This window comes from Necator americanus, chromosome I, assembly GCF_031761385.1.
Source record: "Necator americanus strain Aroian chromosome I, whole genome shotgun sequence".
NCBI classification, from domain to species: domain Eukaryota; kingdom Metazoa; phylum Nematoda; class Chromadorea; order Rhabditida; family Ancylostomatidae; genus Necator; species Necator americanus.
Window position 1 is genome coordinate 17,100,453 of NC_087371.1, and position 17,528 is coordinate 17,117,980.

General features: G+C 40.3%; 6 protein-coding genes across 9 annotated transcripts; 3 read left to right on the forward strand and 3 right to left on the reverse strand.

Annotated features, from left to right (window-relative positions):
* Positions 1-1,980: 1,980 nt before the first annotated feature.
* RB195_005874 (uncharacterized protein) lies at positions 1,981-2,768 on the forward strand (the record flags this gene model as incomplete). The annotated part of the gene is made up of 3 exons (XM_013440482.2): positions 1,981-2,029; positions 2,482-2,560; positions 2,618-2,768. The coding sequence occupies 3 exons, from the start codon at positions 1,981-1,983 to the stop codon at positions 2,766-2,768; spliced, it is 279 nt and encodes a 92-aa protein (XP_013295936.2).
* A 2,100-nt stretch (positions 2,769-4,868) lies between these two features.
* RB195_005875 (uncharacterized protein) lies at positions 4,869-7,710 on the forward strand (the record flags this gene model as incomplete). The annotated part of the gene is made up of 8 exons (XM_064178660.1): positions 4,869-4,946; positions 5,236-5,385; positions 5,835-5,936; positions 6,022-6,108; positions 6,739-6,970; positions 7,027-7,121; positions 7,178-7,306; positions 7,636-7,710. The coding sequence occupies 8 exons, from the start codon at positions 4,869-4,871 to the stop codon at positions 7,708-7,710; spliced, it is 948 nt and encodes a 315-aa protein (XP_064035682.1).
* Positions 7,711-8,281: 571 nt separating this feature from the next.
* RB195_005876 (uncharacterized protein) lies at positions 8,282-9,731 on the reverse strand (the record flags this gene model as incomplete). Its single annotated transcript, XM_013440480.2, has 6 exons — positions 8,282-8,380; positions 8,557-8,667; positions 8,758-8,908; positions 9,264-9,406; positions 9,475-9,566; positions 9,698-9,731. 6 exons carry the CDS (start codon positions 9,729-9,731, stop codon positions 8,282-8,284), a joined length of 630 nt encoding a protein of 209 aa, XP_013295934.2.
* A 1,144-nt stretch (positions 9,732-10,875) lies between these two features.
* Positions 10,876-12,942, reverse strand: RB195_005877 (uncharacterized protein; the record flags this gene model as incomplete). Of its 3 annotated transcripts, none has more annotated exons than XM_064178663.1 (5): positions 10,876-10,965; positions 11,026-11,115; positions 11,165-11,270; positions 12,034-12,254; positions 12,554-12,574. In XM_064178663.1, the coding sequence occupies 5 exons, from the start codon at positions 12,572-12,574 to the stop codon at positions 10,876-10,878; spliced, it is 528 nt and encodes a 175-aa protein (XP_064035683.1). The 3 variants fall into 3 exon arrangements, with proteins under 3 accessions (XP_064035683.1, XP_064035684.1, XP_064035685.1); XM_064178661.1 differs by lacking the exons at positions 12,034-12,254; positions 12,554-12,574 and adding exons at positions 11,499-11,516; positions 11,589-11,644; XM_064178662.1 differs by lacking the exons at positions 10,876-10,965; positions 11,026-11,115; positions 11,165-11,270; positions 12,554-12,574 and adding exons at positions 11,684-11,764; positions 11,825-11,909; positions 12,703-12,856; positions 12,926-12,942.
* A 403-nt stretch (positions 12,943-13,345) lies between these two features.
* On the forward strand, positions 13,346-17,236 carry RB195_005878 (uncharacterized protein; the record flags this gene model as incomplete). Of its 2 annotated transcripts, XM_064178664.1 has the most annotated exons (7): positions 13,346-13,391; positions 13,875-14,032; positions 14,211-14,327; positions 16,408-16,491; positions 16,597-16,701; positions 16,772-17,009; positions 17,076-17,236. In XM_064178664.1, 7 exons carry the CDS (start codon positions 13,346-13,348, stop codon positions 17,234-17,236), a joined length of 909 nt encoding a protein of 302 aa, XP_064035686.1. The 2 variants fall into 2 exon arrangements, with proteins under 2 accessions (XP_064035686.1, XP_013295933.2); XM_013440479.2 differs by lacking the exon at positions 13,346-13,391 and having other exon boundaries at positions 13,898-14,032.
* Positions 14,900-15,425, reverse strand: RB195_005879 (uncharacterized protein; the record flags this gene model as incomplete). Its single annotated transcript, XM_064178665.1, has 5 exons — positions 14,900-14,944; positions 15,012-15,089; positions 15,145-15,206; positions 15,254-15,362; positions 15,411-15,425. 5 exons carry the CDS (start codon positions 15,423-15,425, stop codon positions 14,900-14,902), a joined length of 309 nt encoding a protein of 102 aa, XP_064035687.1.
* Positions 17,237-17,528: the final 292 nt, after the last annotated feature.

Below are 17,528 nucleotides of genomic sequence, written 5' to 3' on the forward strand. Positions count from 1 at the left end.
GCGCGCTCCAATCGAACTCGTTGTAGAAAACAGCGCGCCGGATCGCTCGAAGCCGTGTCGTCCGGGCCGTTTTTTTACGACAATTAGGGAGAAATGGATGGAATCACCCTCCTCTCCATAATCTACGATCCCGTATACGAATACTCCACCTGAAATCCGTACCACCTCAGACCTCGTGGGATGATGCCTTTAATCAGCAGCACGCTCAATTATCGGATGTACTGTGTGAAGAAAAGGCACCTAGAATAAAAAAATAAATGGTTCGTTCGAAATCTACCTTAATACGAACCACATTTTTTGAGTATTGGAAGGAAAATAAGAATGCTCTACAATTGTCACATACTGTGCTCATACCGTCATATCTCATCGCTGGATGAACATTGAGGATCTGTGCAGAAATGTAAATTCTATTTTCTTTGGCAAAGAATTGATAGGTTAGCCTAAAATGGCCTAAATAAACATGCTTCTGCCGGAATTCGGTTATTGGTGATAATCACACCTACAGCAAATCCACCGGAAGCCGCACTGGCGCTCAGACCATGAGCTTCTTTGACGTCGATACGAAAACCATTTTAAAAAACTTGATTTCCTCGTGATTAAAATCCCTTCTATGTTTTTATCGAGAATTAACCACCACTGGCTCTAAACTCGATAGGATTCTGTATTTCCAAATTTCATCTCTATTAAATGTAGTTACCACTCTAGTCAATTCACAAGCTCACTATGGATGGAGTTATGCAAATCAGTGGAGTTAGGTGCTTATAAATTGTCTTTGATGGAAATTGGGGTTTGAATGTCGCGCCTTTTTCATCAGGCAGTCTACAAGATCGGAAGGGAAGGCTGATGTGATAGTTGACTTTACGTTTTACATCATCCTTCCTTCCAATTGAACCAGTAATGTTAAGAAGAAGAAAAAAGCAATGTTGGCTAGAAGCTAGAGGAGAATGTGTTAGCGGTTATGAAGACGACTCGACAATAGTAACTACTTACTGTCTCTTGACTATGTAGACTAGCCTTCCCTTCTAAAAAGTAAAACCTTTTACTAAACAGCTACAACAGGAACATCTCTTGCGGGCTCTGCAGTGAACACTGTTCCACTGCAGTTCCATTCAAAATTCTAGAACTTCGATGTCAAAGTAATTCTGCATTCTTCAGGCTGGTTTATTTGAGCCAAAAAAGAAGGACGCTCACTAAGTAGTCGGCTCTTTTCACTGTGCAATTACCGGTTTGAGAGCTCTGAGCTGGTTAAGAAATATTTCATCTAAACATCTACTATATCATGGCAATAGACCTGGTTGCAGTCCGCTCTCCCCGGTTTAGCATTTCACTCTCCATTAAGTGAGCGTTGTGTGCTCGTTGAAAGCAAATGAAAATAAACTCACTGTAATAGAAAACTAGAAGTGGTAATGAAGACATCGAAAAAAGAAAGGGGACTTCATCAGGAAACCTCCACACATCCGTTCAAAATTCACAATCAACCTCGGAATTTGATTTAAACCGTTGGCCATCACAGAGATGTACTCCACTTATTTCCAGTGACTGATAGCTCCATGAATAGAACTTAACTATTGTCAGTTTAACAGTTTGTTTGGCGAGGAAAAGACGAGCAGATTCTGATCACCAAATGCAAACTTAGAAATGTCCTAAGCTAATAAGATGACCATTTATTTGTCGTCAGGACTTCCCTCAATCCAAACCTCTTAGATCGAGGACACTTTGAGCCTCCTCAAATAAAACAGCAACAACCCTCCTTTGCCCAACATTCATCAAACATACTTAGCTTTAACGACGTGGCATGATTGTTGCCTACTCAAGTTTCCCGCAATTCCCACAGTAACCACCCTGATTAAGGATGCGGGTCGCGATGGGCGGTACAACAACGCGGCCACGTCAGCGCCAGTTGATCTCATTCCAGTCAGTTTGTGTCGGCAATTGGGTTGTGTTTCGTTCAACTCCAATTTTTAACCACAAATACACAAAATGGCCACAATGGGAATGCCTGCTCAACCTTCGCGATTCTCCGTTTACGGTTGGTTTTTCAAAGTTCACCTGTTAGAAATACTACTCTAATGCTCTTTCAGTGGAAGTAGGAGAAGTATATTACGCTTTATCGGTGTTCTCATTGGTTCTCAAGGCCTTCGAAAACATTCCGATATTGCAGGGAACCGCGTCTGCACGCCATCTATGGGCCAAAGTGCCGTAAACTGTAAAACTGTATAAATATACCAAGAAGCGGCAACCAAAGTCCGCTCTACGTGCCTGGATGACTGCATCCTCAACGACGTCATGGAGGCCGACAATGTGACGGTAGAGGGACTTGTGACTTAACTTAACTGATTGGCGTGCTAGTAGTTCTAGGATTAGGTTAGGATAGGGTGACTACGTATTCTAACGGCCTTATGACACGGATTATAACTGAGTGGTACAGGTTTTCTCTTCTCACGCGGTTTCGTTATATCATAGTAATTGTCTTCCCTTTAGTTGGAAACATACCATACCAGACTACGGAGGATGCTATCGGAAACTATTTCAGCCAAGCTGGACGTGTTACCAATGTTAGGTAAACATCATTCAATACTTAGGTAATCATTAAGGGTAATTAGATTGGTTTTTTCAGAATTGTATATGACCGCGAGACTGGGCGCCCAAAGGGATTCGGATTCTGCGAGTTCTCCGATGAGGCTGGAGCCCAAAATGCCGTCAACACCTTAAATGGAGCCGATTTCAATGGTCGATCATTGCGTGTTAACTGGGCGAACAAAAACTAAGCTATGATCTCATTCTAAAGATCGTTGTCGTTGTACAAATATGACTTACCTTATCTTCTGAATGTCCTATTATTATTGTGTTAACGACAAATAAATATGTAACACATGCACTTCGTCATATGTAGTAATTAGAGATAGTCAAGGGAAGGACTTCTTAACAGATCCCAATGCTGGAGTAGTGAATACCTGTTTCCAACGATGATATGATTAACATCTGCTCAGATGCAGTTGATCATTCGATCTGAGCTGTATGAATGTTTTCGCTGTCAGCGTTTTTTTTTTAAGTTATAGAAGTTTTCATCCAGATCAATACGGTGTTGCAGCCGTTCGAGATCTTCAAGAACATTAGACGGATGTTTATGCCGGGAACGATATACCAGTCTGTGCTGAAACTGTGAATCACGGTAGAGCTTGAACATTTTCGACCTTTAATGAGGCTAAATTTTGGGAATGGATGGTTGAAGTCCTTTTTCTTCTTACTTTCGTATTTCTTCATAATTAAGACATAGAGATGATTTAGTTATACTTCGTAGGGTTGCCTCAGTGGACGTAACACAAAGTAGGTAATCGTCTGTGAACAGAAAGTATGGCAATTCACCTCGAAGCACCTGTAATAGGTAATACAAGTTGCACCAACAGTGTTCTTGAGTCGTTTTCTTGTTCCGATTGCCACATTCCTACTAGCTATATAATAATACAATACTAACCTTGGTAAAAAAAAAAGTAACTAGCAACTTTAATGGAAACCTCATTGATTATTCTAACTTTTATAGTTCTGAATGATTGCATGTGCATGGGAACTTATTTCCCCAGAAAAATTAGGAAAAACCAATCTCCTAAAATTTCACTAGAGTTTTTGAAAGGTGACTATAAAATCAACTGCACGACATCATCCACGCCGCTTGAAAAATTTTAACCTAACGATACATAGATTAAATTTAGAATGTAGTAAGCGATTCCTGGCTGACCAACATTTCACATATTTCAGTTCGTAAAATTTCCTATTAGATTAATACTTTATTGATCTTGTTCCAGGCTCCAACAAGAGCTTGTGAAGGTAGTCGAAGACTGATGTATGCAGATCACAGCAGAATACAATGAAATTATCAATAGGGACAAGATTCCATCGTCATGATGGAATCCCAAAACCTTCACTTCTGCATAAATTAAGAATGTTTCTTACCAGCGACAATTACTTGCATATATCCTTCTTACAAGCTGTATGACTTATCTTCAAACATGTTCAAAAATCCGAGCTGAGGTCTTTTGGGTCTTCTACGGATGCCATCTGTTATCTTCAAACTTCTGTTCAGTCGTTCTTAATAATCAGGTCAACTCCATAAAGGAGAGGGGAAAATGCTGAAATTTCACACAAATTCAACTCCAGGAGTAAAAATAAAGTAAAAGATAAAGTCACTGGCGTATCAATCCACTTGGGATGCGCCAACGCGTTTTACTGGAATTCGTAATCGTTGAGGTTTTGGAACGCGTGTTGGCCTATACAATGACTTGCGGGGGCCAGCCGATGATCAAGTCAGTGTTTTTATCCTCCCAGACAAGCCTGGTACCAACTTATCGACCCCGGAGGGATGAAAGGCTTGGTGAGCACTAGGGCGGATTCGAACCCTCGACCCCTAAAATTCAAAAATGTGAATTATGAATTATTTTATGTTCCCCTTTATAAGTATGACTTAGAAAACCTCCCTAAGCACATTCTACGCTGTCCTGAGGTAGCACATTTGGAGATCCAGGGCCTTGTGATATCGCACTAAGAGCCAACTCCCCACAAACCAGCTATAAGATTTAGTGCATGAGATTTTCGATCCCACATCGAAAATCCCCATGTGAATTCACTGCCACAGAATTTACCGAGACTTCCTCATGAGTCCACTTCCTCATGAGCGATGGGAACACCGCATTTGCATCTCTCTCTCTCTCTCTCTCTCGTATACAATGCAACCACTGCCTCAATCAAACGCCACTTACAATTCTATCCTAACTCTGGGTGGGACATCTAAAATTTCTCTGCAAACGTACCGCATATCTCGTCACTCAAAAAAGGTCGATGTCGACCTTTAACGAGAATTGGCGCGCATTTGAATGTTGCGCCCATCCTTTGGTACTGGTGTTTTTCTCATCAAACAGTCCACAATGCCGAAAAGGAAAGTGAATGTGAAGGTAGGTTTTTTTTTTCAAACACAACTTTCTGTTGAAAAAGTAACGGAAAGAGAAGAGAAAGAAAGAAAGTTGAACTTCTATTAGTGGTTTAGAGGTGACTGAGAATAACATTAGCTCACCTCCTCTTCCTTAATTGTACTAGTCTTCCATTCTGAGAACTTTCATAAAGTACAAGCAGAGAATTAAGAAGGAAATAACATTTATAAGAATAAGACGCCGTAGAAGTTGCATTGCGTATTGTTTGTTTACCATCTAAGAGCTCGTAGTTGAGGTGGTCCTGTGTTTTCAGGCTGATTTCTTCGAATCAAAGAAAAAGAAAGCTTCTCAAGAAGTAGTCGATAGTGAGTCTTCGAAGGAAGATGGAGTTCGTGGTGACGAGAATGAGCGTTCGTGGAAGATCTTGTCATGGAATGTTGCAGGACTAAGAGCTCTAGGCAAGGTTGTGAGAAATTTGATCTATTTATCATTGCTCAAGAGGAGCGAAGAAGAGTTATACTTATATTTGGGTAGCTGTGTGACTGATTTTCTTGCTTATGGTCAGGGCAGACCTATTCTAGTAGTAGGAGTATTGATTATTTGTTCTCTTTTCTTTCTGTCTTTTCCACGTTGAAAACAAACGAAAGCGGTGGAAAACACACAAAAGCACGGAGAATGTTCTGCATATAAAGACATGGAAGATTGTGAGGTCTGAGCTAAGACGGAAGTTCAATAGAGAAAAGTAACGGAAGATATAACGAACATGACTGACATTTTTGACGTTATTATTTTGACGATGTTTATTTGTGGTAGTTTGTTTCTGACTTTGCACCTCTGTTAACTATTCCATTTTAATATGGAACTCATTGCACCTTTTTTTGTGATGCAGCAAGAATTTCATATTATTTTCAGAAAGGAGCTCACAAATCGATTGTTTCTGAATCTGCCGATCTGGTATTTCTAGGAGAGATCAAGTGCACTGAGTGGCCGGTAGATCTTGAAACTGATTTTAAGGTACTAGTTCTTGTAAACTCCCACAGCCTTTGGTGACAAAATCTTGTTCCGCCATTTTAAACTTTTGAATAACATTTCTTCTTAGGCCTATCACAAGACACTTGCTGTATCGCAAGAGAAGAAAGGTGGCTACGCTGGAGTGGGTTTGCTCAGCAAAATCAAACCGCTGAAGGTGAGTCAGTTTCAGCTTGATTTTCATCTGCAACAGCTTTTTTATTATTCGTCCTTATATTTGGTTGGTGTTGTGGCTATGGGTATCAAGTTAGAGGAATTCGCGGTTGTACAAGTTTCTGATCATTGGGAAATTCCCACGAATGGAAAAGTTGTCTAGAACCCTGCAAACATGTATTTGGTCTCTTGATTGTGCTTTTTTTCTTGGGATCATGATAAATCGCAGTACATTTTTCAGATGGAAATTTAACTGCAGAGATTATTGAGAGAATTCATCCATCCGTTGCTATTCCATAATCGGTGACTTACTCTTTCTGTGTTCACTTAATTTTCAAACATCTATTTCGTGGGGAAGATATTCTTGTCTCACCTCCACTCAATCAGCCCAACAGTTTGCGGTAAATCCATTGTTTCCGCTTCAAAAAAGTAAATGAACTGAGATGCTGAAGAACTTTGTGAACCACACTGAATGGGTGTATCAGCTTGCAAAAGCTGAATTCTTCGATAGCAGGACTGTCATTGGCGTGCATGATGCGCGCAAAAAGTCAGAAGAGGATTTTTTCCTGCAGTTAGACCATCACTTGATCCAATCTTTTTTCTTCCTATTGATTTATTTTTTCTTGCTTTCTAGGTATGGAAAGGAATAGGTAACTCTGCATTCGATACCGAAGGTAGACTGATAATCGCTGAATTCACACGCTTCTTTTTCATTGGGGCATATGTTCCCAATAGTGGACGTGGTCTCGTAAACCTTGAGAAGCGTGGCAAGTGGGAAGAGCTTTTTCTCGAGAAGATCAAGGACCTCGATGAACAGAAGCCTATAATCTATGCCGGTGATCTAAACGTCGCTCACAATGAAATTGGTAACAGCTTCACTTCACACACTTCTATTCTTTGAAAACTAGAGGGTTTCATTCAGATCTTGCAAATCCGGACTCGAATAGAAACAAAACTGCTGGCTTCACTGATCAAGAACGAGGCTGGTTCTCCAGGCTTCTGGAAGCGGGATTCAAAGTGGGCGGTCACTATAAAAAATTGATGTACTTAGTGGTAGTCAATAGTCTTCTCAGGATACATATCGTGAATTACACGGAGATAAGCAAGAGTACACTTTCTGGTCCTACATGGGGAATGCTCGTTCTAAGAACATTGGTTGGCGACTCGATTACTACGTGGTTAGCAACAGAGTCTTCGAGAAGGTGAGTCCTTTTTTTCTGACTTTCGTGACCACTGGATTTTATCTGGTATAAAGTGTTTGGAAACAGACTTGATTGATTGATACTGCGGCTGATTCAGTTTTGAAATGAATTTCCAAAAATTCGACAAATTTGGTGTTCGCTCGATTTCTGTTGTTGAACGTTAGCATTACATGGACAACATTTTAGCAGTGACTTCACTAAAATGAACTAAGACGATGCAATTCCTAACCTCCTACTAAATCGTATAGTTATCATTGCCCTTAATAGCGTGAACACAAAAGCTCTCGTATGACATCCAGCATATCAGTATTATTTGTGAAAATTTGCAGGTAAAATCTAGTGAAATCCTCACTAAGGTTATGGGCAGCGATCACGCTCCAGTTGTTCTTGAAATCGATATCTAACCTCACTTCTTTTCTGTTTTTTTTCAACATTCACTCCTTCGACTTCTCATTTATTGTCAATAGTATACTTACATTATTCACTCTACGTTTGCAATAAGCACGAGTTGTATTGATTTTATTGAGTAGTTTTTTTTGTTAGTGTAATAAGTGGGCTTGAGCTTTTTTTTGTCAGATTTACATTGATCTCCTGAAGTTGATTAGCAATACATTAATAGTTTATTCTCGTGATGTATTAACTATCTACACTTTGTGTCGGAACTAGCAGTTCTTCCATGTTGAAAACTTTGGTTAGATTCTTGCAAAGTCTGATGCATTTATTTGATAGAAGCCTTACATTACCTTTTAATACCGGTGTAAATTTAAAGGTACAAATTTTAACCTACGAGATGTCTAAGAACTTCTTCAACATAGGTAATTTTCAAACGTTTGCGGTTGAAAAGGACAACAAAGTCACGTGAAAGCATCTAGGTGGTACTGCAAACAATAATTGAAGATCAAAATACAAAGCGCAAGCTATGTACAAGTAAAGAATAGCGTATACAATTCCATAACAAAACATTATCTGCAAACTCTAGTCTCTTAGCTGTGCCAGCATATTTTCGATATCCTTATCGGACATAGGTTTCGCAGCGGTACCAACAGAAGTGGGCACCTTTGGCACATTGGCAAGCTGAAAGGGAGTGGGTTTTCTGACTAGTTCTAGTTTCTGACTAGTACTAGTTTTTGTACTAGTTGCAGAGTTAGTCTCTCTAACAATAAGATCATATGATTCCATCTACAAGGGTAGGTGAAACTGTTAAGTTGTGTAAGAAATAGACGGTGAAATTTGTTAGACAGATGACTAACCTTGCTTTGGTATTCGATACCAATTTCGTCCAAGACCTGGTTTACGATGGCGTTCTGCTCCTCTTCGTCTCCGGATTCATCCAAGATATTCTCCAAAGCATCGTTCATCATCTGAATTATGTGAATTAGTGGTTTCCCCTTCCTAGCCAGCAAGACTTTAGAGGAGATATTGAAGATAAAGTCATGTAGTTTTAAGTTAACCTCTTCGGACAGTCCAAGGCGTTCCTGTGCTATTTGGAATTCTCGCATGTTCTTAGCCAACCGCTCTGCGGGCATCTGCTTTTCCATAGTTTTCATGGTGTTTACAGTACTACCCATAACCTCAGACATTTTGTTCATACTGTATAGATGACTGAAATGGAAATATTTGTTTTATGTTAATACTTTGCGTGTTATGTCTGATATTTTGTTACTACTGGGACAGGGATGCACAGGAAACAAATATGAAATATAGGGTGTTTTTCGCCTACTTTAGCCAAAGTATCAGGACAAGTTAAGATGTCTTGCCTTCGATTCGAAACCTCATGTAGTGTTTCAACAAACTTCTCTTTTGTTCAGAAAATAAATTTTGATTTAGGGAGCGCTATCCCATGAGGGGCTACAGGGCGTGCACTCGCATGTGATTTTCAAACTACATCATGCTTGAGTTTATTGTGTGCACAAGTTGGCGGAAAAGTACATCAACTTAATAGTGATATAAAGCATACTTGTTCTGCGCTCCGATACCGGTCAGTCTTGAGCTCATTCCAATGCTCTTAGTCTTTTGGTGGCGCAATTGGACAAGTTGCTTAGCAAGCACAGCGCATGCCTCCTTTTGACCTTGTTTGGCTAGTTTTTTGATTTCGTTTTCCTGAAGTACTGATGTGGATCCAAATTTTGCACCATTCTGAAACGATGGAAAGAGACATAGCAGCATACCAATTCCTTCTCTCTTCGTTCCAGAGCGCGTCGGTCACTTTCCAACTCGCGATTAGCTTTGCGAATGTTCTTGTTGTTCTCGCGCATTTGCGCTGAAACATAACCAAACTGGATAGAAAGGGTTATACCGAACACTGACTTCTCTTACAAAGGCGTGTTCAAAAAGAAAAACAAAACAAAACAAAAACTCAATGTTAATCTGTGTTTACGGTAGAGCTCGCACCTTTGGGATCCGGTTTATTGAACCAGCTGCTCATTGCTTGTCGATATATGCGTGTACCAAAAGCAAAAATCAGGAGAGAGCACGTTCTTTTCCCGAAGTTAGGTGGTTAGGTTTGGTTAGTTACGGAACCGAAGGAGACCTAGAAAATAGCAGGAATTTTGAATGAGAATTTGTTAATATCGTGAGTCCGAATAGACGAACGAATTGTCAGAGGAAGGAAAAAATCTCAGCCAGTAGGGATGAAGCATGAGGGATCTACGAGACCTCCAGTTGCTGCTTGGAGGAGGCTGATTCATGTCAGCAATGACTCATCTATGTGACGCCACGGTACTTGAACGTTGTATTTGACAACAGTTCCCTTCATATATCAACATGCGAGTCTTGGAGATTGATTTCGCAGCAGAAATAAATCCAATTCCTATACTTAAAAATCTAATTTGTAACAGAAATGGTGGTAGTCGGTGCATGTGCCATTGTTATAGAGTGATCTCGAGGCATTTATGAATACTTCGTTATCTCTTCGAATTTCAAAAAGTGGAAGAAGCAACGCAAATCTAAATACTTCTGTTCCGTGCTAACCCATAAAACGAGGCAGCTGGTTAGATTGTCGTACAGTCTTTCGCGGAACGCTTGCAGTTTAGCAACGCAGCCTTCGCGAAAGAGCCACGCCTGCTCTTTTCACTTTCGCCTCCACAAGCGTATAAAAGTCACACATTGCGGAAGTGTGATGACGTGGAATATATTGTTAGTTGTGTAACTACACACATTGTGGAGGCACCTACGACATGCAAAGTAATATTTTCTGATTTTGAGTTCTACGAACTTCAGATCTTCCTGGGCTCGACTAGTAAGTTTTATTTAGTTTTATTTGTCCATTTATTCGCCTTTTCATCCATTCTTCTTCTTCTTTACACATCGTTTCGCATCGCTTGCTGTACCTTCTGTCATCCTTTGTTGTCGCATGTATATGAACATGCGAACCACTGGATGCTCTGGAGGGGATGTTCGTGTGTTTGTTTAGGCTTTGTTATTACATTGTACTCAATCTCTGCTGCTCTGTTAGTACACTACATCTCCGAATACGAACATGTATGATTCCCATTTATTGGATTTGTGCATATTTAAATGTACACTTATATAACATCACATTAAATAAACAAGACTACATCTCTGTCATCCTACACATCATTCCTTTCCAGGTCGGTACCATCTCGAGGGCAAACGTTGCTGATGCATTCAGTATGCATCCAATCTTCGCATGTTGGACACTGAATCAAACAAATTTGATTGTGTGTACTGTTTGTGCTTGGCTGCATACGAAGGCATACAGCACACGTGTCCCTCTCGTCTTGCGCGCAGTCGGGGATATCCAGCGTTGGCTTCCGTTTAGCCTGTTCTTCTTTGCGTAGATGTGCGCGCTGAACAAATTTTTTAGAATATTTCTTTGCACACAGGATTGGTTCAAACCTTGTGCAGCTTCCGTATAGGAGCTGGCGTTTGAGGGCGACCGACCGGAGGCTCCTCTGGACGGCGAGCCAGGCGAACATTATTCTCGCTCTCTTCAACATTCCTTCTAAATGTTATAAAGTGCGTTTGACAGAACGGAAACGTGTTGCTTAAGATTTCCAACCATGATATCCCTTTCTTCTTCCACTTCGGCAGTTAATGCTATCAGCAGCTGGAGAAGTCTGTCTGCCCTGACATTTGCCCCTCTAGCATTTCGTGTTTCAACGTTTTGTGGAAACGTTCACAGAGCATAGAGGTGTTAACACAGAAACCTAGCCGCCCGAAAGCTGCCTACTGGTCCACTCTATCGCTCCTGTGAAAGAAATTAGCGGATAATCAATAATAATTTGATCGGAGAACACTTAAACTGACGAGGATAGATCACCTATAAGAAAGGAGATAAGCTGGAAGAGCCTGCTGGAAGAGCCCTATCCCATTCATCCGCGACAAGTACAGTGGCCAATCTTAGCGAGTAGGACGTTAGGTTGAACGTATCGTCCACTCATAACGCCCTCTGTCCGTACTTCCGTAGCCGCTCCCTTTGCGTTCGATTAATGACGACTAAATGAATCTTGTAAAACGCATACGCAGAGCAAGGATTTGTCTCTTGATTTTATTCACCCAGCACGAATCCATCTCCGCTGGCGTCTCATGCTGGACTGTAAAACTGGATGCCATCAGATTGCGAGCTGGCATCAACTCGCATCTGAATTGACACCGTGTCCAGATTGTGGAGTCTTCCTGGCTCTATTCGACACTTGGAGGCGATATTTCTAAATATCACCTCTGTAGATATTTTTTAAACACTACGATTATATAGTGCGATTTACCTTATATCTCGTGTTGTAACGAAATACAAACGAGTACGCGGGCCTCCTCTTACTTCCATCCTTACTTTTTTGTACACTTGTCGGACGGTGAGACCATCCCTTAACAGCGAGACTATGTACTGCTCGGCACTCTTCTCTAGTCTCAGCTGAGATCGGCGGGCCTCATGTCCGAGATGGTTGAAACAGTGTTCAACTGTCACATCATCAACTTTCTCTGTCACCTAAAATTTTTCTGATCTTATTAGAATTTATATAGGGAACCACTTATTGTTGGTGTTAAAAATGAAGTACACATACATTCATAAAGGCCGTGCAGTGCGCCACAGACTTCTTCGTTTTCTCCGGAACCGAAGCTGAGCGAAAAGTGCAGTGGCAGCGCAAATGGGTGACTTTGGTGTGTTCCGTAGTTCTCGTTCTTGCCACGAAGCGGCTTATCACACCCGCCTCCTCTGAGGCTAGCCTCGAGCTCTTGAAGGAAACCCACTTGAGAAAAGTGTAATCTACATGCGAACTGCCATACCACTCCAACCTGATACTCCATCCGCATGCTCAGCAAGCCCGCAGTGACTCTACATATGCATGTTTAGTAGGGTCACAAAGGGTCATCAACAAAAATGTGAACGCCGCTTATTACACGGAAAAACCATCACGAAAGGTATGGACTGTTACGTGTATTGGCTTTCCCGATGCGATAATTTTTCGGCTCTTTTTCTGAGCTTTAAATTCCGCAATTCGGTCTTGCGAAAATCCATGAACGTCGACAAGATGCCTTTCCATTCTACTTTTAGCTGCGCCGCAAACTGGGCATTCATTCATAGCAACACTAGAAGCATAACAATACCTTTTGAACACAAAAAAACAAGTTGTAGTGAAGTAAAAAAAAAAAACTAACTCGCGATTGACATCCATTATGAAGTTCGGAAATAGAAAAAGAAAGAAAATTAAAAATTCGTTCAAAGAAAATTATTCGACTAACTTGGTTAGGAATAACCTCTGATAATGACTTCCTTGCATGCTTACATGACCCAATGTTGTTCCTCCAGATGGCGGGGTATAAAGAGACCTTCTTTTAAAACCACTAGGCATAAGGTATACTCGTTTTATTGAGGGGTCAACAAACGCTCGCGCGGACACACCTATTGGCTCATGTGCTTTATTAGGAACAGTGTAGTGCTAGTAGGTCTTCTTAGAGGTTTCTAACATCAACAAGGATTGGGCTTACATACAAGCTTCACTAGACCGGCAGTGCCCTCAGGGAGGTATCATATAGAAACGTCGCAGTACACATCAAGCTTCCCCTCCAGAGCGTCCAATGGTTCGCATGTTCATATACATGCGACAACAAAGGATGACAGAAGGTACAGCAAGCGATGTGAAACGAAGTGTGGAGAAGAAGAAAAATGGATGAAATTACAATATCAGATGTAATCGCGTGCATTGAGGGAGATGACTTATGTTTGAGGAAAAGCCATGGAAAAGAGCGTATATGCAAACGAACACAAATAACATACTGAAGGCGAATAAATGGACAAATAAACTGAAAAATCCAGGAGAAATAAAACTTACTTGTCGAGCCCAGAAAGATTCGAAGTTCGTAGAACTCAAAATCGGGAAATATTACTTTGCATGTCGTAGGGCCTGCGCAATGTGTGTAGCTAAACAACTAACAATATATTCCACGTTATCCACTTCCGCAATGTGTGACTTTTATAATGTTCCTCGCCTTTTTGTATTATTCTAGGTGTTTGTCATATATTTTGTATGTATATCATATTACATACATTATATGTGTGTAATGTGTTTATTCTATTTATTACTTCTATGTATCCTGTATTTTTCAGTCAATTTATTCGTGGAAGCGTCAATGGGAGCCGATGGAGGAACTATTCCTAAGCGATGTGAATTAGTGAAAAAGAAGAAGAAAGCAGAGAAACTAGACAAAAGCGTAAAAAACGCCACGAAATGGAAGAACTGTCAGTTATCCCAACAACCACTGAAGGTAATTGGCCTTTCTATACATGTTATGTCTTTTGCTGGCCCCTCAATGAGTTTCTTATTTTTCTAACCGGTTTATTTCTCGAAGCTTCGTTCAGACACTTTGCTCTTAGGTGTTAGTGCTTAACATTAAGGTGCCGAGAAATAAAGTTGTAGTTTCGATTTCCGCTGTTTCTTTCTAGAAACCGATTATCGTGTGCCGATATGGTCGCCTTTACAACAAGGAAACAGTTATTGAAGCCATTCTCACGAAGACTATCCAAAATTTTGAGGTTGCCTCTCATATCAGAGGAATGAAGGTATAATTTGAGAGGATTCTTTTATTATTGAGAATGTGCGACCTTTTTGCCAACGAAAGTGAATTATAGCATTTCTCTGACTTGGACTTTGAGTCGTGAAGTTGGATTATTCATATAGCCTTTGTTTAAGTACAGTTATAGTGAAGACCAACTCTAAGATGGGTGACAAATTAATATATCAGACTCTTCTCTTACGTTGAACCTATAAGTAAACCCAATAGGAAATAGAAGAGAAAAAGGTAGTTGGAAAGGGGGGGGGGGGCGCACTGAGTGGCGCCGTTACTTCCCCACGCTCTATCTTACTTTTTTCTCTTTGTAACTTTAGTTTACATGTTCAGTTTGTTTCATTCAAGTAATTTCTTGATCAGGGAACGTTCGTGATGCTACTCTATTCCTTTGTATTCCTCTCATAATGATTTTTTTTTTGTATTTTTTTCTTACAATTTCTACTGAGTTTAGAGTTTCGTGGTACATTTCATTCCTGAACTGTAAAATATGAAAATTCCAGAATATGTTCTGCTACAGTTTTTTACATGAGTGAGTCAAATCACTTTTAGACTTCTTCAATTATCCTAGGACTTCTGTGCTCCAGCTGCTATTGCCGGTGGAGAAGGGGCCTAAAGAGTCTTCTTTATTCACCATCCCGACAATTGTTCCAAATTACATTTTTTGTGTTAGATTTACCTCCTCCTGTACTCCTGCGTTTGGAATTTTTACGTCAGCGCTTCCTTTCTGTTCATCTGATCCTGTTTGTTTTGAGTGCTACAAGTTTTATTATTCATATATTTTTGACTAAATGGTTCCTTAACTATTCTACCTCTGGCTTCTCCGCCACCAATCCAAGCACTGGAGCTTTCGAGCCATTTTCCTTATCCATCGCTATAACAATAAAACTATTCCTCTTTATTTCTCTTCGAAAAACTAACTTTTGTTCAAAGAACGTATGCTTCTGGTATCTGGAGGAATTGTGTTTTTTGCACATGCTAAGGGAAGTAGAAGAAAAACAGTTGCCAGGCGTAAACATTCTAGTAAGTTCTGTAAATACTGTTGACCATATCTGCGAGTTGCATGTTTTACACCCACATAAAATAGAATCATTGTCATTAATATTGAAGAGCCGCCTACTTGTCCGAAAATTGGTGAGGAAATGGTTCGTAAGAGGACATTCACGCTGTTTATTGACTTGCTTTGGTGCCATTATCATTATCTATTATCAAGAAATATCAGGTTTCATACAGGACTCTCTGTTAAGAAGGTAGTCCTAACTTTAATATTCCAGAAAATTACATATTACAATATTATATAATTATTGCATTTTTCTTTTGGATGAACGACATAAACCTTTGGGGAATCTTATGTATCAACGTTGTTTCTATTAAAAACGGCCCAGTGAGAGCTAATGAGAACAACATGCGTGTGGGATACAACGTTCCGCCGTTTGCACACCCTTGTCATTCCGTTCGACATGTTATGTGTCTTGAGTACAGCTTAAATTGTTTGGTTGCGCTTCCTCATGTTGATTTTCCCTTTTTCTTGGAGAAAATTCCATCCTTTTGTGGAAGGAACGTTGGTTGTCATGCTGTAGACGTTTCAAAAAGAGCGTAAATTGAAGTTCAGTGTTGAATAGAGAAAAATACGATGTCCAAATGCTTTAAATTACAGTAGAATTAAAGATTAAAGGACAAAGTGTTTGGCGTTGATCAATCCACTTGGGATGCGCCCCCACGTTCACTTCAATTCAGAATCGTTTGAGGTTTACGAACGTGTAACTGGCCTACACAGTGACTTGCGGTGGCTAGCCGATGTGTCAAGTCAGTGTTTTTATCCTCCCAAACAACTCTGGTACAAATTTATTGACCCCAGAGGGATGAAAGGCTTGGTGAGCGCTAGGGTGGATTCGAACCTCCGATCGATCGTGCAGGAAGCGGAACCTCTAACCGCTACACCAAACCCGCCCTTTTACAGTAGAATTAAAAACAAGTTTTCTTTATACTAGTCTTCCTAGTCGGGGCTGATGAAGGTAATGAATTTATTGCCGTTTATTTTCCAACTTTTTTTGTCTGAATTGATTTTTGTTCAGGACTTCAAAGAGCTCAGGCTGAAAGAGAACAAAGACTACAAAGGAGATGAGGTGAAAGGGGATGAATACCTTGACTCCAACCAAGTAAGTGTTTACTCCTTCATTCATCTTGGAAAACCATCGCTAAATTCTTTGCTACTCTGTCGATTGATCTCTAATGTCCTTAGTTATGCTCTTTTAAAATCACAGTCGGAATTCCTTTGCCCTGTCACCACTTTGCCAATGAATGGAATAAACAGCTTCGTAGTGAACTGGAAGTGCGGATGCGTGTTTTCGGAAAAAGCACTGCAAGAGGTGAATTATAGTGCTCCTTTTTGTTTGGTAACTCAACTTTTCCTTCAAGTCATGATAGGTTTTTTCTAAGGTGAAATCAGATGTATGCCATGGATGCTCTGGACCATGGGATCCGAAGGATTCCGTGGTTTTATACCCCAATGAAGAGCTTCTTGAAGAGTACAAACAGAAAGTGGCTGCTGAACGTACGGAAAAGAAGAACAAGAAGAAGAACGGCGATGAGAAACTAAATGGGCATAACAGCGAAAAGAACGCAGCTGGCACTAAAGAAGTCAAAAAGCAGGAACATGACCATAAGAAGGGCGAGGGTAGGTTGTGTTCAATTTTGCTATGTTGCTTGTTGCTGTATTTATCGAAATCTCTATCTGTTTCAGAAAAAGACAAACTTAAAAAGGGTGAGAAAAGAAAAGCAGAAAGTGATATCCAATCAGACCCAACGAAGTCTGAGGCTTACAAGAAGCTATTTACCACTTGCAAAGAGGCCAAAAATAAGCCTACTCAACATTGGGTTACCTACAATCCTTTGTACTATTAAATTGTATATTTCTTGGATTTTATGTCGTAGTTCTCCTAGAAAATTATCTCGGTTACAATTGAAAGATAGTAGCCAGCATACAATTCATTGCGTTTTTGGTTTGGTGGTCCTCAAATTTTGGTGTGGTCGTGGTCGTCAACCCCGCAAACTTCAGTACTAGTGATAGAGTAAGAAGGAATAATAAGTAATTGTGACCGAATATCAATCGGTAGACTAGGATCTCTTTTTCGAGTTGTATTTCCTGTCGGTTTGATGTATATATTGCTTAGAAATCCCTTGTATGAGTTTTACT